This window comes from Gnatocerus cornutus, chromosome 6 (genome assembly GCF_029298725.1).
Source record: "Gnatocerus cornutus isolate USDA-ARS CGAHR chromosome 6, icGnaCorn1.1, whole genome shotgun sequence".
Classification (NCBI taxonomy): Eukaryota; Metazoa; Arthropoda; class Insecta; order Coleoptera; family Tenebrionidae; genus Gnatocerus; species Gnatocerus cornutus.
This window is the reverse complement of record NC_142238.1, coordinates 5,666,262-5,687,198: the sequence shown is the minus strand read 5'-3', so window position 1 is coordinate 5,687,198 and position 20,937 is coordinate 5,666,262. Positions and strand designations below refer to the sequence as shown.

Below are 20,937 nucleotides of genomic sequence, written 5' to 3'. Positions count from 1 at the left end.
CACCAATTATTTCTCGAATTCTACAAAGAATGACACCGACCTGAGGTTGATTTCCGAGTTCCTTGTTGAAATGTTGGCTCAAGGAGAGTTTGTCTGGACGAGTAAAAATTGGCGACAAGGATACACAACCTGCGTAAGGCATGCCGATTTTTCTCTTACTCTTCTTCGACGTGCAATCTGAAAAGATATTTCAAACAATTAACATTGCGAAGTGAAGATGATTGATTAAAAATGAGTAATATTAAATTGCGACTGTACAATAGAAATGTTTCGGACGCGGAAGACAAGCTCACCGCTCGATTCTAAACGTTACGTAAGATGAATTCGTGAGCTATCAATCTCTCATCCTTGACACTTTGTAATAACAACGATTATTGTGCTGCGAACGCTATCTTTGATACTGGAGGAAGCTGAAAAGCAGGAAAACTTCCCTATTAAGAAAGTGTCTAGTTTGCTCCAGCGTATTCTCCCATAAAATCATCATTTTTTTCAATTGAACATTCCTTCGATAATATACGACTCCAATTGTCTGAGATACGACAATCGTCTATCCTCATTTTTTTTTCTTTTAAAAAAACAATCGCAGCTGAAACGAGTTAGGTAACTAACAATTTATTATTCGAGTTACGAGGCATGAATGGAAGAACGATAATCTATTCAAAAACACGATCTATTAAATTTGACAGCCACCATAAACTAGTTGTTAAATTAATGAAGCGTGCATTGGCATATCTATCCACGTGCATTTCTGTAATTTACTTAGAAGGTTTACAGGGCACATTGAGCCAGCTAATGGCCACAATATAACCGGCAGAGCTTGTATGCATGATACGGTTCGGTCAGGGCAATACATTAACCGCAAATAACACGGAAAACACACAACATTACACATGTCACAGATGTTTACAACAATGGACTACTACATTACCGACATTATGCTTCATTCGTTCGGGACGGTTCATTTATAAGATTACGGCGATTAAAGTAATGGACTCTCGAGACAACACCGAGAAAAGGCATCTGGGAATACCAGAATTATTGTAATTAAATTTTGGAGAAATAACAGGTCTCCGACGATTCAGCTCGATCCGGATAAATCTTTCATGAGCACCGGTTTACAACAGAACGAGACATATTTATTAGCGTGTACAAGATCGATTGCCCACATTTACAGAACAGGTATGTTATAAGACCAAGGTATATTACCATTAATATTAATGATTTCCAAATACGAAGGAGCAACCTCGTAAAATTTTACGACACCAAGCATTGTTTTCGATAATATTTTAAACACATATCTATAAGCATCGACAGGGATGTATTTATCACAGTTTTTGTTATGTGAACGTGCCGGGAAAAATTCCTCATCGAATTAACGCAGTCTATTTTTTAATACGACCATGTCACTAAAAACAACAAAGTGACCGGCATTTCCACCGCTGATAACAAATTAAAACAGATCTTTTTATTGGACAGCGACTACATTCACAGTGGTTCGTTTGTTTTTGCAGGCTTTACTCAGAACTAAATTTTCATAAAGGATTAATTGAATATCGATCTTGATTAAAAACGAGCATAAAACAACAATGAGCAAAATTAAATTGGGAGCTTGTTGGGAAATATTCAAATTAATTGTATAATTTGATGATGTAAACCGACGGCGACTGTTGTAGCGAACAGAAACATAATGTAGGTATGAAATTTAATTACATTTGTCCCTGATAACATTTTAATTAAGCCCGTTTTTGTGTTGTATGCATTTATTCAAAACACATAAAGTTTTATCACACGCTAACAAAAGAACCCCCAGTTTCACATTCGTATTTCCCCACATATCGTAGTGTCACCGGGAAATCACAGGGGCCCGGCGACTGGAGCAAAAAAATAAATTCTGAGAGTTGTACACGAACCTCGAACAATGGAATTTCTTGACCTAAAATCCGTCCAGTTGTAGGCACAAATGTCGCTTCGTGAAGATAATCTAAATATGTACATAACAAAACAAATCCTTGCAATTCAGGTAGGTAATTCATGTAAAATATCTCCCAACACGAGAAGTAATTGCAAACAGTCACGTAATTCAACTTTAAGCATTCACAAAAACAAAAACAAGTTTAATCATCAATTTAAGCCAGAAATGTACACTTTCTGCTTCTTGTCAAGTTAAAACTTTTACCAGTTTCAATTACGTTGACACAATACAATATACTTAAATTAAGAAAATGCTTTCGCAACTTGTTACAAAGTAAAATTAAATTTGACTGCAATGGAGTTTTAACTTGTTCAGTGTAAAGTTGAAATAAGTTGGAAAATTACAAAACCCGGTGTTCGTACTTTTCAACGAAATTGTCTGGTGGCGGCGCGCTCATTATATTACAATGTTGACACTTTTTACCGAATTATTGATTTACTTGTAAACAATTGAGAACAGCCAAGTCCGTAGCAACTTGAATACCATCATGTGTTCAAAGCCAAGGCCGTTGGGTTGATTACACCTTTGCAATGCCAATCGACCATGTAAAATAAAACACGCTGATCGGTTAATGCATAAATTATGTATTCGAATTTGTAGATACAACAAAACAGTCGAATCATTACATGGCTGTATTTCAATGATTTCCCCAAATTATCGAACTGTACAGACAGCCGTCTATTTAGATAGTCTGCTAATGCAGAATTGTCGTTTGCATACAAATTAAAACTCTGCTGAATATGAAAAATTTAAATTCTCATTTAATGTGCTTCTGCTTTTAACAGGTCTCTTATACGAATTAACTTTATACACTGTATCTGAAATAACGGAAGGCGTAAATTACAGCCACCCAACGAAATTACTATTTACTCCTCGACTCACTTCTGTTCATTAGCCATAAATTAAATATTGTAATTGCTGCTTTTCGTGTTATTTGCCAAATGGATTCTTAACCAAGTAATCAAAATTAATTGTTAACATATCTCAGTTAATTATTAGTACGCAGTTTACAAAAAGTATGACGTTTTTTATTTGATTCGTCGCAGTTTTTAGTCAATGTCACTTGCAATAATTATTGTAATAAATAACAATGCCGAGTAGTCATTTTTAACTGTTGGAATAATTATCGGTCTGCATTCACGGTAGAACGACTTTGAGGCACGCCATCAGCCTCCGTACTTGCAATGAAACAGTAAAGTTAATGCACCATTGTGGTTTAATATCATCGGTCATCTGTTGTTAATTAAATTAAAAGAATTGCCACCATTTTGAATTAAAAAAGCGGCTTAACTCTCTCCGGTAATGAGACACGTCAGTAAATAATGTAAAACTTCATCGGCTTACCGCTGCATTCACAGCAGTCATTTTAAATTAATTCCATCACCTGTCCGAGCAAATGAAACATTTAACAGTAGCCAAGACCGAAAAATAAGTGCTTTTTGTATGAAACCGAAAATAATTACATTAAATTAATTCATTATGCGAACCACGAAAGCTACATCACCTGCCGGAGGAACCGACCAATAAACAACCCCAATCTCAAGTCGAATATCAACATTACGAGTGTTTCGTGATTAAAGCGTTGAACGTTGAATATTTCGGACTATGACAATAACAATTAATTAAAGGATATGCAAGTGTGGAATACCGATGTAAATATCACACACAATTAGCAGTTACTGCACATTTAAGTGTATGATAATTATACAGTACCACATAAGGTATCCTGATATGTGGCGCGATACCCGTAAGGTTACGTTATTAAAGATAATTTATTGCGTCCACATAGAATTAGCAATAACATGACAGGTTGTGAAAGACTTGTTGACTTTAACACTTCCACAAAATTACAACTTTGTTGGAAACAATTCGGTGAATTAATGTTGTAGGGACGTGAAACTGCGATGACCCCAACGCAAAATTAATCATATTTCATGTAGTAACTAAGCGGAAAGAACTGAATATGCACATTTACCGTCACAGTCGGATGGCTTTTTGGGCTATCGTAGGAAAGTGCAATTCATCAGCCTTGATATAATTCGCCAAGCTGCAGGAGCGACGGAGTAAAAGTATTACGCAATGCAATGAATTCCTGCATACAATCAAATTTCTTCTAATTACAATGCACTATTGAAAAAATTCTAACAGCATTCACGATTGTCTCGTATTTAATTGCATTTCAAGCAGGAATTTTCGTTGCAAGGTATTCAAAGTTGAAAACAATTTTGAGAGTTTTATCCGAACAATATGCAATAAAAATGCTTTTGTGTGGGCTGAAATTGTTGTACCATTTGACGTGGATTTTACATCGGATGACCCCTTATGGAACTCAACGAGGAATTGTTTTAACAATTCTGACAATGTGAAGAGAGAATTAGTGGTTATCTGCCGCATCGTGAGCCATAACTCGAATAGAATCAGTGTTGCACGTTGGGAATGTTAAAAGGTCAACTCGGTAAACAAGAGTGCTAGCTGTTTGGGGTATTTACATAAAACTTATTGCAATATTAAGAGTTGTGTTGTTTTATTTATCATCGTCGGCAAGTGTGGGAACAGAATGCATTATTGTAATATCCAGCGCGCCCACCTGGTAAATAGATAAAATTTCTATTTAGGTTCTCTCAGTGTCAATGTCGTGCAGAACAATTTGTATTAGTTAGCTTACAATGCAATGTCGTCCAATGAACCACTCCTTCAGACAAACGGTTGTTCATTTGGTTGCTCCTTATATTACTTATTACCTTTCTTGTCGCCAACACCTACAAATTCCACGCTTCGAAACCAAAGGAGAAAAGCGTATTGCCATGAAATTTTCTTCGTTGTATGTGGCAAACACTCTTGGAATGTATTAAATGCATAAAATGGTTGTTTTCAAAAAAATGTTGATTCAATTGTTCGGAACCACCGATGAGTATTGTTCGGCCATGAAAGCTATAACTCAAAAGCAAAAGCTTAAACGATATTTGACCGCGTGAAGAAGCAAATAAAAAGCTTAACTTCATATCGGTTCATAATAATTGTCTGGAGGCCAAACACGATAAGTCGATGAAAGAACCAGAACCATATAAGGCAATGCCTACATTGAAATTAAATTAACTGATTCCCAGTGGGTGTGATTCAAGTCACGACATATCCTTTCGGATCGCCGGCTGCTGCATATGGGTAATTCTCGTCAAATCGGCTGTCACAAACTAATCTTCAACGATGCAGAACTTTAGTGGCCGCGTTAAAATAATTGTGGCAACACACCTCTTGGACCTTGAGGGGGCCAACGGTCTGATGACATCAACATCGATGTATTATGCAAGAATGGGGCTGCTTGGTCGATCACAAAGCAGCGGCAGTCCGTTTGTAGGGTCATCGGTGAACGACCTCCGAGGCTTTCTCCGCCTGCTCCTGCAGGAATACCGACTCTCGATCTCTGCGACGGGCCATCGACCCAAATCAAGTGGTTGCCGAACGCTGCAGCAGTGTTAACCCCAGCATCGCGAACACACGGTTTTACTGCCTACCTGGCGAGCCGAACTGACACTCCTTGATTAATGTTCAGCAAATGACCGTACACGCCCAACGACTACCAAAACAAATTCGCCAGCTCTCGGAACAGATAGATCATAGGATAACTTCATCGTTGATCCGTTAACTGATTAAAATCCTCGTCAAAGAACGTTTTTGCTCGTTAAACTGCAGCACGAAACGACAAATCGAAACCTATTCAAGAGACACCCCAAGCAAAGAGAAATAATCCAGTCGAGGTTTGTGTTCCAAGTAATAACAAGAAAATCCTTTTTGAATCTTGGGCGAGGAGATTGAAAAGTGTGCAAGCTTGCATCACAATGAAGAGCGGTTTTTATTCATTTCGCGTACAAGCTGCGAGCTGTTTAGCTCTTGGCGTTTAAAGCAAAGTACACCTTAATTTGGTGCACGAAATCCGACAGTGAAAAATAATGGCAGATAATTGTTTAGCGTTAATCAAAATGATGGGATTTCGTATTCAAATTTTATTCATTTAAAATTGCCTTTTTCATGCACATGGAACTGTCTCCATGAATTTCAAATACATCATTTTCATACAGATTAATTTCATTTACCGACATCATCACTAAATCCATCTGGAATTTCGGATGAATCAGGCTACAAGTGGGTGTGCTCAGATTACCAGCTAATACTCTCTTTGATTAAATCGCAAATTTACGCGAAGCCTGCTAAATGATCTTACATCAAATTGCCGCCAACTTACACCAACGTGAACATTTGGTTTTGAATATACACGAATTTATTGGGCTTCTCGACAAGCTAGATTACCAAATTGACGATTACGACACTTTAAGAAGAATGAGCCCTGAAATTATATAAAATTCCTAAATCACTTAAACTGAAAAATTTCTTTAAAATTCCAGCTTCTCTATTTAGCTCTCTGAACTAAGCAATAACCTAAAGAATGTTGGTTAAATTTTTATTTAAAAATTCCAAGATTTTCCACGGATTTCAAGTTTTCCTGACTTACTAAAACAGCTCCTATATCAGTTTCACACCGAATTCTAAGCGCCCAACGCAATAAATCTTTAAAAATATGCACGATTATGTTTAATTAATTCATACCAGTCCAAAAATACCATAAATTTCCCTGATATCACTAAAATAAAATTTATATAATGGCATTCTTGAATAAAATATTTCCAAATTACAGACGAATAAAAATGAAATCTTTAGTACTCATTTGCTACTTGTTAACCCCGATGACATTTCTTTTACTTCGTTTTAATTGACGTTCGCATGCGTGAAGGAAATCGAACGTCAGAACCGTCAATTTCTTTAACACCTGGTGTCCACCGCCGCCGTCGCCGAAGAGTGACGCCTTAGCTATCCGTTTCGGCGGGCAGCTGTCTGAATGTAGTTATCATATAATATGCTAGGTAACACCGTAATAATGGGAACCAACTCGAAACAATGAAAACCCGTCACGGCTCGCTGACCAGCTCCCTATTTGCCCGCGTTTTGCCTGTCAGATCGCCCCGTGCCACCGACACGCCATTGTTTTAGCCCTGACGGCCCCCACGGTACCTTTTAACAGAACGCGCGTATTATGCGATCACGACATCGGAGAGGGATTAAAAAAGGGGTATGAAATTCATAAAATATCCAAAATGTGAGCGAAACTTGTGGTTTCTTTAAGCGTTTCATTATTCATCAAGATCAAACATGACGGCATATTACAAAAAATCTGTAGGCTGTGAACAAAACCCACTAAAGAAAAGTATAAAAAGTGCGTGAAAAAAGTTGATGACGATTTGATGTCATCTAAAATTAGACAATAGAACGAACAGCGACACATGGCACAATGTAAAATTCATGACCGCCAACCCAACACTGTATAACACGGAGGCCTGTGTCACCGGGTGATCTATTATAGAACGGAAAACTCCTGGTCCGATATACACGTCTGTTTATTGAGGATGCCAGCAGTAAAAATTTGACAACCAGACTGAAACAAGTAAAATGTTAACCCTTTTGTGTGCTAATTGAGTCACGGTGATGCGTTAAAGTTTCAAGTATTATTATGGGAAACCGCAGTCGTTAAAATGCCACGAACAAATTACTATTGTTTGTTTTGTTGTTTTTTTTGTTTAATTTGTGGCACAATAAGATCGCTCGCACTTGAAAACGTAACGTACGCAACTACCGTTCCGCGTTATTAACTGCAAAAGTTGAAAAATCCTGAATTTAAAATGAGCTATAACCATAACAAAGACCTCCAAATTACAAGTGGTGTTCGCGTTTTATACTTTAGATGATTCACTGCTGCGTCTTCATCGTCACCACACAAAGAACATGTCATAAAATTTCACCACTACTTGGAGAAGTAGCACATGTGCTGTTTATAGCACAAGTACAATTAAAATGGTTCGTAAAATCTACAATCGATAAAGAACGCCAATAATTCACAGAACAGAACGATCTACGTCGTGATAAGAGAGTTTTGGAGAAGAGAATTTAACAGTGTTGCTTTGTGATGCGAATTTACGATCCGACTCAATTCATGTCTTGGATATCCTCTATATCTCGTTTCGATCTTTTTGTGTGTCTAAACGTTATCAAGCAAAATGTAATTGCCAGGCGTTTCCCGTACATTTTGATTCATTACATGACAAGATAACAATGAAGTCGCCAGTTATTTCTTCTGTCCGCATAATACTGCCGCATGTGAATCATTTACATGAATCACTGACAAACCCCACGACGTATTTATTTACTGAATAAATGCGACTTTTTCATTTTAATTCGAACGCAATCATTAATCCCGGCGCCTTCACCAAAAAACCATTTCATTCTCCCAACATCGAATCTTTCAAAAGTGTATAAATTTTTAATATAATCGCCCCCTCGTGAAATATTACAGTGCCTATTCGAGTTTCCATCGAATCATTTATAAGAAGCTACCATCGTGAAGTCAAATCGAAAATATATCTGCCATAACTCCGCCGAGTTTTGTTTGGTAATTCGATTCCCGAGTTTTCAATATCACTTTAAATGACAAATTTGTTGTCACTCCGACGATTCTGGAAGGTCGTACGCTGCGCAAAGCTCAGTCGTTCGAACGGCGATGACAACATTTTACTCTGATACGAATTTAACCCTTATCAACTGACTTAGAGATGTCGCGCTCTCCGGAGGACGAACTATTGATCTCCGGACGACGGCCGCGACTCCTCATACAAAGTGTCCAATAAATCGCGATCATCACACAATTCGCGCACAAAAATACGAACAAAGAACGCAGAAGGTTAAGCATTCCGGCGAACATAAAGCTTAATTAACGCCATTTTTCTTCCTGTAATTTGTAATCATCAACTTTTGTTCTTTGTTCTGCTAATTACCGCTTTAGTCTTCCGATATTATTTCCACGCTGTTGTAGGTAACCAACCCCACTTTTTCAATTTAGCAGATTATAATGAAGGACGACTCGACCCGATGGAATAAAAACAAGATTTCATATAAAATCAGATGGGACTTGGCCGTCCTTTTATCTTGTTTGTTTCGTGGCACGGTGTGTTGCGCTTCCAAAGAAGATCAAAGTAATAATAATTCGAAACGTTCGCTTCAAATATACAACGAAGCGAAATGTTTTTGATGACGTTTTTGTTCGATCATCCCCGCCACGATTCACGTTGCTCTCTTTTAACGTTTTCGTTGTAATAAATTCAATTCAATTCTCTTAGAATTTATATTACGAATCTTGCCGCAACAGAGCTGTTAAATATTTTATAAAAGAGCTTTATGTAATTGCAATTTCTGCCGGTTCCTTCCTTGAAGATTATACTCGAGTTATTCACGGTGGGAAGTTTTATATAAACCGGGGATTTAAAGTTTTCGTTGGTAAATTTTTAATGCAGGAGAAGAAAATGAGATTGTGTTTGAAATCAGACACAAATCATCGGAAAAATTGGAAACGAGTTGCTTTGTGTCTTTCGTGATACATGCAGGCAGGCGATGACGACCACATCAAAGTGATAGATGATGCACAGGATATTTCGTAATCCACGTTGATTTGAGTCCAGTTGGGTGAATAACAAGCTCGAACCGCCGGCTAATACGATAATACTGCACCCTTCACAAAGTTCCACTATTCATTTGATGCAAAATCACTGTTCATTTGTAATATAATATACCGATAACTACCAATTCTATTCAACACAATTAGGCTTTGGTATTGACTGCATGGTACACAAAAATCTCACGAACACTGTTCATCTACATATTAATGAGCTCAAGACGTAGAAGTCAGTAATTTGAAATCACCGAATCAAAACAATGGTAAAAACAGATGTTATCGTTACCTTTTCGCAATTTTACACTGGGATCCGGCGGCTTACAATCCAACGAGGCCATTGCTATTATTTTTCTTTTATGGTTGCACAATTTGGTCAGGTCCCCTGTATTTGTGTCTGGCGACAACGTCCACGGCTTACTGGCCACCTAAGAACAAAACAAAACCAATATACAACGTGACTCAAATAAATTTGGCGATGCTACAAAATCAATGAATAGGCAACAATTTTTAATCAACAAAAAGCATCTCATCCCTCATTATTGTGACGATTTGCACAAGTTCATCGATTCGAAAGTTATCTGCATTATCCGGCAAAAATTGTAAATCAATGTCACTGATGCAGCATGTCAGTGTCAAAAAATTTTATCCGTTTATTAATGTTTTCCAAGCTACGGCATCGACTGAAAAACCGGTCCGAGAGTTAATTAATACGGAATTAATAATTTTCGAGGGGATCTGGAATTCAAAAAAATGATTGAATTCAACGTTGTTTCCCATCACGATGTTAATTTTGGTTCATTCCATTTTCTCGTGTTTATGATTTCTACATGGATGAATTTATGACCGGGAAACGGTCATAAAATTTATTTATAACGTGCCTTAAAAAATAACTCCCGCTAATTAACTCGTATCTTCCCTCTCGGTTAACCAGCGTTAAAGATGAAGCAATTGGAAAAGCTAAAAATCGATCTGTTGCCATTTGATTAGTTTTGTGTTTGCGTAAATCATCGCAGTGTTTATTCTGAAGCAGCTTTGACGTGGAAAAAGTGAGCCGCGTTATGTTCAATTTACATTCATCAAACTGATTTTATTTCATGTCATCCTTACATCGTTTTTACTTAACGACATTCGAATCGATAGAAAGTAAGTGACCTTATTTACATACATTAAAGAATTCCACTATAAATCTTAATACTTCTATATCTAATTTAACATACAAGAACAGTTCTGGTCTAACTAACAAGATCACATAAGTTTAACAACAGAAGATAGTGAATTAATGGCAACCTTGGTTGTCTGAACTTGGTTTAGTCGGGTGAAGGTTACTGTTGTTTCAATGCCATGCATGATCCACAACATAGGTACTCCGCAATAATTTCACAGGTAAACAACGAAATTATAAAGCGTAAGCGTGCTAAACTTAAATTTTCGGGTGTTAATAATCCCGCCGAAAATTTATACCCGTCGCTCTTAAACACGAAAACTTGCTTCTTAAATTACCTGGTGACAACATTACACACACTCATGCAATTCATCGCCGGCATTGTGGTCGACTAATTTACAGGCAATTTGACGCCTTGTAGAATTTTTACGGGTACTTTCACGTTCGTACCTTTTTCATGGTACGCAATTTATTTCCGCGTTGAAAATAGAAGAACTAGGTTTCACCCCGAGGAAAATTAATTTCATTTCATATTTTACAACAGTTCCGTGCAATGAGATCTGCGAGAATGCAAGCAATTTCGGTTTAACGTGTGTATGAAAGAGGTCGCTACCTAAGAATAGAATATATTCAAGAGATTTACGAGGCTGTGCATTAAAAGCAATAGAAAACAAAGCGCAGTCAAACAAACTAAAACACAAAAGTGGGGCATCTATGGACATAAAGTTCATTTTATTCCGACTGTAATTTCCTGCCCACTGAACGATATCATCGTACAAAGTAATCTTTCATTTATTTCTCCGCTGAAATTTTCTCAAAGGAACGTCTCTTAAATAGAAAATATTTCTTAAAAACGTCAAAAACATTCAATCATAATTTTCCTGTTCTTTCAGTCGTTCATAGTTGATTTTCTTGTAATAACCAAATCTTCGGCGACCCTAAAAATTCAGAGCGCGAAATCTGAAATTTAAATTCTCGTAGCCCCGTTACGGCTTCTATTGAAAGTAAAACCATACAAATCATCGCGCTGGGTGTATCCAACATTGTTGTGGGTTATTATATAAAACCTTTGATGTGAAAAGCAAACCGATAAACGCGAAGAATCAAGGATTTTCTATTGAAGTTTGTAAGATCAATCGCCCCATCTTTTGCCGCTCATGATTTATTTATGTCAATAAGAATTCATATTTGCACACCCACTCTCGGTCCAATTCATGTACATTATGCGGAAACTTGGTTCGGAAGAAAAATAAACATGAAAATTAATAAAACATGAAACATTCCTGCAATAAATCATTGGCCGTCCTGCGAACTATAAACAAAATTAATTAAGGAACTGTTTCGTGCATTACATTTGATTTATGCCGAATATTCCAATTCGGTCGGCCAAAACAGATAGTGGAAAGGGTGTTGAAGACGCAACAATTTATCATTTTAATACTGCAACCGGTAGAACAAACGTGTAACAAGAACACAGTTAATGAAGACGAACTGCAGGAAGCATTATTAGTTTCAGCCTGCGACGACTAAATGCTCAATTCCCTGCAGCATGCAAAATGTCGCTGCCAAAAGCATCACACGTTTCACGAATTAATCTTTTCCTAATTAATAAAGCAAATCCTGCTTCCTAATTAAGCTGGATCTTAATTAAGAGGAAAATATTTGGCGGAAGCGACCGAATCAAAGCACTCAAAACACAAGTAATTGCTTGCTGTCAAAACTACACAAAATAAATTAAAAGAACAACCATTATCTCGGAACGGAATAAATAAACACTTCACAGAGCAATAAAATTGTCAAATACAAGATTAAAGAACTCATATATGCGAGAATGTTTGCAACCTTCAAAGGTTAAGTTTTCGCGCCAAAAACATAAATTAAATTGAAATTGGCTTATTTGCATTGAAAATTAATCGAACCCGACCGAAGTGGAAAAATAATAGACAATTTATTTCGACTACAGCAACAAATGCGCATATTCATTTGAATATTTAGCCACACTTAAGTAACCGGTTGCCAAGCATCTTCAATGATTCATGTTCGTCATGTTTCAAGGTTGATAAATATCAGAGTGTTTACTTTTTACAACATTAATTATGTAATTCGTAGCATAACTAATCGCAGAGTTAGAGGAAACAGCGATTATCTGAAAAAATTTCAATTAAAAATTCCGTCGCGTTTTAATTGATTAGAAACAGCTTAAAATTATATTATCCAAAATAATTAGTAACCGAAAAGCGAGCTTAAATTTGTGAAGGGGTTAATAAATATTGACTTTTTCCACGACGATGAAATGGGTTTTAGCTTCCAGGATCCTGAATGCTTTCTAAAATCGAGTTTCCCTTTTCTCATCATATAAAATAAAGTGAATTTCTCGAGCGGAATTACTTCGTTTATAAATTCCAATAAGAAATCCGCCGAGGAGCCGAATTTCATTTCCGTCTGTGTTCACATCTATTATAAAAACACTGTTATTACCGTCGAGTTAAGTTAATATGCTGAGTTATTTATGTCTCAAGATAGAAGGAAAAAAAACGATTTCAATTTCGTAAAAAAAGAAAACGACGACGAAAGATAATAAAACCTGTCTCTAGTTGAAGATTGTCGTTAGAGCAGACGATATTCAACGGTTAGAATCGAATACATAAATATTGATGAGCCGTTACGCGTTTAATTATGACATTGAGATAGCATGTTTGCAGTTGAGGTCCTCTTAAGGAACGTATGTCAGTTGGTTGTCCTCACATGGTACTAACCAATGACTATTAAATGTAATTAAGCTTCTATCACTACAAATTATCTCCTGCGGATGCGCTTTTTTAATTAATTTATTCTTCTCGAAGCCGTAAAAACACGCATTTGATTGTCATGCTTCGCTAAATTACACGTTTGATCCTCATTTGCCACTCTTTCGTCGTTAACATCGGTAGTAATAAAATCAACTGTCACTGCAATATTTTAACAAGTTTCGGACGCGGAATTTATTTGTTGCTAAGCTCAGCTATCCGAATCAATTCAGTTTTGAAGTCTCTTCAGTTGAAATGCATTTTTGCTATCGCAATTTTCCCGTATCGAGTTTCGCAATGCAGAAGCTTGCGACCAACAGTGTGAAAGCTGATATTCTATTACAATTTAGATGAATAAGAAATAAAAAAATATCGCGCGCTTAAAAAACGTGTATCTATTAGACAGTGTTCGTGTTTCTTTTCCAACAGAAAGGGCGTAGCAATTTAATAGGGTTTACATTTAGAGCGAAGTCTCGAGTTACATGGTGGTTGAGTTTAGCCGCATATGACGTTCCTGGAGCCCTCAACACCCATAAACCATATGTTTGAAAGCTAAATTTAAAATCCGGAACTAGTCCACATGATACAAAAGGCAAAACAAATCGTTATTCTCCGCAACAGTCTTTGGAAACCAAAAAGAGTGGAATCTCGTTAAGCGGATGAGGCAAAAACCCGGAACAAAAGATAAAAACCTATTAGTAAAGTTTCTGGCTTGTACACAACAGCCCATCGCAAAAACTGCAAAGCTCGGCATCGCTATCAGTAGAAGAGCTTAATTAGTTTCACGACTGAAGCAAATCCGCCAAGAAGCGAGTTACCATTTACAAAGTTTTAAATCCTTTTACGAGACGTGTGTCATCTTAAAATCTCGGAAAACAATAAATCACGTTGGGAGAGTAATGGACGACGTAAATACTCTACGTCCCCGCATAAAAGTTCGGAGCGAATTGCTGGAGCGTTACACGATAGTCGAGCAGCTTTTCAGCTGAATAATTACGGTCCTTTTGAAAAGCTCCGAGTTCTGCGAGAAGTTAATCTCGTGATAAAAACTTTTATGGCCCGCTTGCGGTAAATTGTTTTCGGAAAATCTGTTAGTTTATCGAGATCATCTGCTGGGAACCGGGAAATTTCCCCGGTACAAAACAACAAACATGCAGCAGCGTATCGTATAATGGGATCCGCTTCAGATCGATTAGTCCACAAGCTCAACTGAACGATGCTGATAGCTCTACCCTCGATGTAGTTCGATCGTGCATAATTAATGTGGCATAATTGTGCCGTTAAGTGCATCAACAACCAGACTAGATTGTTTTTCATTGATCTACGATTATACGGGAAAAACATTGATTTAGGGAGAAAAACTAGACTTGTTTTCAAATCCACTACAAAATGATTCGAGCTGCCATTATGGGGCCTGATTTAATTATTCCGGTTGAATTTTCATGGAATGTGTCGCAAACCGGGTATACGCTCATGGACGAAATTAGCTTTGGAACGCTGCACGGAACAGACAGTATTGACGTTGCACATCTGATTGATACCAGGATGGGAATACTAATAACCATTAATTAACACCGAACGATGCACATTTCATATTCGCTTTGACTGAATAAACAAAATTTCAGTTAACATGTTTCAAACTCCACCATTCAAAAACAAAAAACCAATTCAACCCAAATAACAATAATTTATAAGCAGGGAGCTCGTAAAATATGGATATAGAACACGTTTTCAACACGGTTTTATTTGGAAAGCAAATAAAAATTCAATCACATCATCAATACCCCAAAAAGTGAAAATTTCGTCACCTAATTTTTACCCTTCGTGTACATTGAATTATAGATTTCTCTTCAACTTTCTATTCTCTACGACACTTTGACCTTCCCAACACAATTCCACTCCGAGAGTACATTCCTGAACCTCAAAATTTTTCCTGAAGGCACGTTTTTTTGATCCCAAATATCCCGGGGCAAATGTACAACACCTCAATTGCCTGTCTTCGGTACCGGAAATTACCATCAATTTTCCAGTCTACAGGTGTATTTAGATTTAAAGGGTTGATGAACTCATTATTTTCCTATTTAAATTGGCCTCTGTGGTCAAAGAATGCAATCCTCAAAAATAGACCTTATTAACAAGTAAAATGCATTCATTTATACACAAACCTCGAGGGTAATCATGATTACACATAATGTTTAAATTACACAAAATTACACACGATTATTGTGGCTCAAAAATTGACCCGGCATGAATCCGAAAATGATTAATAATTTAGTCACGGTGACAGCAAGACCGAACAGATGACGGTCACGCTTTTCTTGCAGAGAATACTTCACGCCATTAAACTGACGGACGGCGTCCAAACACGGTGCAAAAATCCGCTTCAAAAGAACTGCATCCAGTGCAAACAGTGATGATTCCCCAAACGCTGCCAACAAAGCAAACTGACTCGCTGAAAGGCTGCATAATTTGATGGGAATTTGACGGGTTTTTCACCCTTGAAATGCAAACACAATTCTGCAAGCCAGTGCAGTCTGCGGGAGATAATTCAATGCAAATTGAACGCTTTAAAAAATACCCTCCACATTTTAGCGAAAAAACATAAAAAACTCTCTGATTTTTAGATACACCTATAAGGATAAACCTTTGCGAGTTATGACTGCTTTACCTTTCGGTGAATTGCTTCCAATGAATATATAAAATAGCAGCGTCATATACGAGATGAAAAAAGGATAAAACGGAGATACTAAATTGTTGAAGACGTTAGATTTCGTTTTTTAGCGTCGGTAGTAGTTAACAGCGGGTCGATACACCTCGCCTCTTATCTAGCGCTCTATTTCGGCGATAAATCATGATTTCTAGCACCGGAGGATGCACATCAGACGCGGTAGACGCGCGGACCCGCGATCGATAACACCGCCGACCGGCGGCCTCACACCCGTCTCTTTGTGCATCTCCTAGGAAGGTTGTTCGCCCCGTAACGCTAAAAACGATTACCTTTGTATCAGACGTTCAAATGATGTTTGCTGCAAACACCCTTATCTTCACCGACGCTCGCTTTGCCGACAAGTGCTGTTCACTGACTCTTAAGTAAATTGCATCCTGCTGCAGCAGGTACACAATATATGCCCATGTCATCGTCAATTCAAAATTGAACGTTCGAGTTAATGGGATGATCATAAAAACAGTAAATTTCGAGCTCCACAGACAATATAACCGAAATTGCCGAATTCAGTGCGCTATAACTCTAATCCACGCAAACTTGTTGCTTAGAATGCTCAAATGGAAGTCGTTGCAAACAGTTTCACACTTACCTTAGGATCGAAACTGAAGGTGTTATCATACTTAAAATGGCATTCTAATCCACACTTGCATGTGCCCGTGGTGAGAAGATACTCTTTGACTTGTTCCGGAGAACTTAAAGCTGTATTACTTGGGCTGAAAAAGAAAAAAAAAGTTAATTGCGAAGAATCAATTGGTACAACTGATTTAAAACTACTACAAAATGGCTTATCTAAATCTTGATGTTCAAACATCTCGGATGGTGTTAATGTCAAGTTAATGGAGGCAATGAACACATTTATGGCTTCCCATTTAACAAAGTATAGAATCAAAGACAACACCTTCACATCTCGGTTAATGAACCAAATAGCTTCGACGTACGGTTGGCTGAAGTGATAAAGATCAAAACTCGCTTCCATAGGAACAGTAAACTGCGTTCAATGATTTACTATGTTACTATTCAGAATTCACTAACACCTCGTTGATAACATCTTAGGAAAGTTAATTAGACTCTAGAACATACGACCAAATTCCAGATACAAGTTGGATTTCTTACGTGAACTAGATGTTATGCACAGTAATTAATTTAAAACAAACTTAAGTAAATTAAAGAAAAAGTCTTCTAAGTATTTTTAGTTAACCTCTATCGTTTCAAAGTCATAAAGCCGACCTGTCAACAATCGGTAAGTCTTTGTGCAAAAAATGGGCTTTGTCAAAATCAGTTATCTTCGTCATTGATTACAATGGTTCGGGATCTACAATGGTCAATGGAGAGTTTTAGTGTGATGAACAATCGGCAGAGTTGGTTGGGGTGGATTGATTGCAAAGCACCAGAAATGTTTGAAAGATAACTGTAAAATTGATTATAGCACAAATTTCGGTCATTGCATCGTCGATCGTAGCATCAAAATTATAATAACCCCTCAAGACAAAAAGACCAATATTTGAGAGACAACACCATAAAATGGTCTATTTTTTTTACAGATTTGAAGGAGTTGTTGGTAGGATTTGGCTATTTGAAAGAATGCGGATATAAAATAAGAGTAATATTTTTCATATTTAATATAGAAGTGAAATTAAATTTTCGAAAACTTGCAAGCATTAAACATTTTGAAACTGAAAATTTACTATAAGAAACTTTAATCGCTTCTAAGTTATTTAGTTATTTAAGCGTACGTAATAATAACACAAGTTTTCTGCGTGAAATTTTTCGTAAAATAAGTACCATTAACTTGTTTCACAAATAATAAGCGAGATATCGACCGAAGCAAATTTACATCAATTTTTAGAGTCAGAACATTTTTTTTCGAATTTGAGACAAGTAACACCGAATTCTTATTAGCAACACAATCGCAAGATATAGGGCAACGAAACCATAAAAAGGGGTACACTATCTCGTTAAAAAACCACATTCTTTTCGCTAAATTACAAAGAGCAGGGATGTTGTAAGGCACCAAATAGTGCCCTCTGCTCAACAAAAGTGGTTTATTGTGGAGCAAGTTAAGCGTAATACTTGTCTTGAAGCGAAACAATAGAATAAAAGGTACAAGTTGCCAAGACCAATGTATACGAACGAAGGGCATACAATTCAGAGCAGATGTGCAGATGTTCGTGGCCAAGATTTGTGTACAAACAATTGAACATGAACATCAATGAGAGTGACTTTATTGCGCGTTATTTTATGAGGTTCTTTCCCAGAAGAAAAAGTGAATTTTGAACATGTAGTTCCATATGTGTAAACAATTCGATATATCTGTCTAGCAGGCTTCTCTTGTCTGTTTATATAACTTCATATAACGAGCTGGTTAAATGCATGTTCACACAGCAGTAGCGAGTCCTATGCAAATCTGAATTAGTGGGCGAGATTATATTTGCAGGACTGAACGCAGGGATTCGCGCAAAATCTCCTCGAACCCAATCTAATGAAACAAATGATCATCAGACCTGGACAAACCCTTAAACTAAATCCCAGAGCTCGCGAATTAATAACGTTTTCCAGCGTGTGAAGCGTCGTGAAAACATGACTTGAAGAGTCTCACAGATTGCAGTTGAGTACTTATGAATATGCATGGACACATTGTGCAACTCCTTATTCAAACATACCCTTCGTCTTGTTTGCGTACCACTACAGAAAATGTAAGCTCGGTTTTATTGCAACTCTTTCGCTGGTAATTAGCGATTTGCTTAACGCCTCATTGAACACAATAAATTTCGCACGAGACTCCAACCAACCGAGCAACCGAACACGATTTTAAACCAAATAACTTAGTTCGAAACGTTTTTGCTCATCCTCGAGAGTCAACAACCCGAGAAGAAACAAAGTCTAATAATGCAATCGTGGTAAATGGTTCAAACAAAAAATTAAATATTTCGAGCTTCGAAACGTGGACAAACAAATGGGACGTTATCGCAGCTATTTGTTAGCTGCAGAAGGCATAAAATTTATATTGCTTTATGATGTGTAAACTGAGCATGTTTGCCTGAATTCTGCGGTTTCGTGATGGACGAAATAGAGCAAGGTGAGTAAACAGAGGAACATTCGTTATTAATGTTTGATCAAACGCGACCCATTTTAAAAAGACTTAGTTAAAAGACCATAATTGTTCCTTTCCTGGGTGCGTAATTGAAAAACCCAAAGTTATTGGATTTGGCAGCGGGATGACCTTCAAGCTCTTGGCAGCATTGCCGTGTCAATGGTGAAACCAAGCAGCCTTATAACTATTGTACAAATTAACGATGTTATTATGATGAAATAGAGGTGTTTCTAACACAACCTTGTGACATTTTTCCTATAAATAACACGCATTATTTCCAGTCGATCAACATCGCTGACACCTTCAGCACCACTTGTTTACGAAGGTTCAAAAAAATCTTTTCTCTCCTTAAGTATCAATTAGATTGCGTTTAAACAATTCAGAAGTGACTTTTCAGGCCAAATTATAATCCTCTCTTTCTTTTATTTAAGCCACTTAGCCATAATGGGATAGAATACCTAAATTTTTCCCCACACAACGACATCTTATCTGTTTAAGTAAAGCTTATTATAATTGAATCCAAGAAGCCATTAGCTACCAAAGCCACTTAATATAGTTTGAATGCAGAAGTAGACGTTGTATGTAAATCGAAACATTAGGAAGGAATTCGAATGAAAACAAGACAGTTTATAGAGCAATTATTATCCGCGGCGTAGTTGCAAAGAGATTCAATTTGGAATTTTGCGTAATAGAATTTTTCCCAGAGTTCAAGTTCAAAATAATTTCGTGCTCATTGTTGGTGTTAACGAGTACGTTGATGCATTCTAGTAGTATTTCATAAATTTGATCTATATCTCCTTACGCTACCAAGAGTAACCGTTTAATTATGGCCCTCACTATAAGAATAATAATTGATATTAACCCCTTGCTTCTTTCGTTTTTCTTTGCTTTTACTTAACTAATGATCGTTTAATATTCTTTTTGCATTCTCGTTGTGGCATGCAACTGCAATGATCGTTTTCACCTTCTCTCTACCTCTTTGTTTGCAGGCAAGCATTTCTTTTCGAACAGGAGAAATACTTCGCAGACGTTCATGCATACAACTGGTAATTGGTTACTTTAACAGCAATATGGGACTATCATTACTTAGTCTGTGACCTTCACGCTTCTCCCAACGGTTTAACTTTAAACGTTGCAATTTACAACAATATATCATCAACTCGAATCTCTGGTATTTGTTATTCATAAATAGCGCACAATAAAATAAGCATGTGACTCATTAACAATAGGATTGTATCCGTTTCAAGTTGAATTATGAGACATCTTTTGCGGTACTTGTCTAAAAATACCCATGTGTTGAAAACCTAGATATGTAAAGAATGTCGTGTCACCCCCGTTATTGTTGAAGGAATAATGAGAAACCGCTTAACAAAACCAGGACGCAGAGTAATGAAGTCTGATACAGATTATCTGTGTAATCGGGGCCCCCAGCGCGACGCTAATGAATTAATTTCGTGCGCTGCGAGGAAACAAGGCACCGCTTTGTCATTCCATTTTAATCTTGTTTAATTGTCTTTTAATCTAGCGTCGGAGTTACGCGACAATCCCATTAATGATTCGCATCATTACTATTCATTTTGCACATGAGGTTGGCCGCAGCAAAACTTGACGCAGTTAATCGGGCATTAAAAATTATAGACTGGAACTAT

General features: G+C 37.1%; 1 protein-coding gene across 2 annotated transcripts in view; it reads right to left on the bottom strand.

The window, feature by feature from the left end:
- Positions 1–20,937, bottom strand: part of LOC148172401 (uncharacterized) — a 38,736-nt gene that overhangs the window by 6,267 nt on the left and 11,532 nt on the right. For both annotated transcript variants that reach the window (XM_088038256.1, XM_088038257.1), the window contains exons 3-5: positions 16,787–16,910; positions 9,811–9,949; positions 41–177 (exon numbers count right to left, since the gene is read on the bottom strand). In XM_088038256.1, the coding sequence (XP_087894382.1) occupies positions 41–177; positions 9,811–9,949; positions 16,787–16,910 (400 nt within the window). The remainder of the gene's footprint in view (positions 1–40; positions 178–9,810; positions 9,950–16,786; positions 16,911–20,937) is intronic.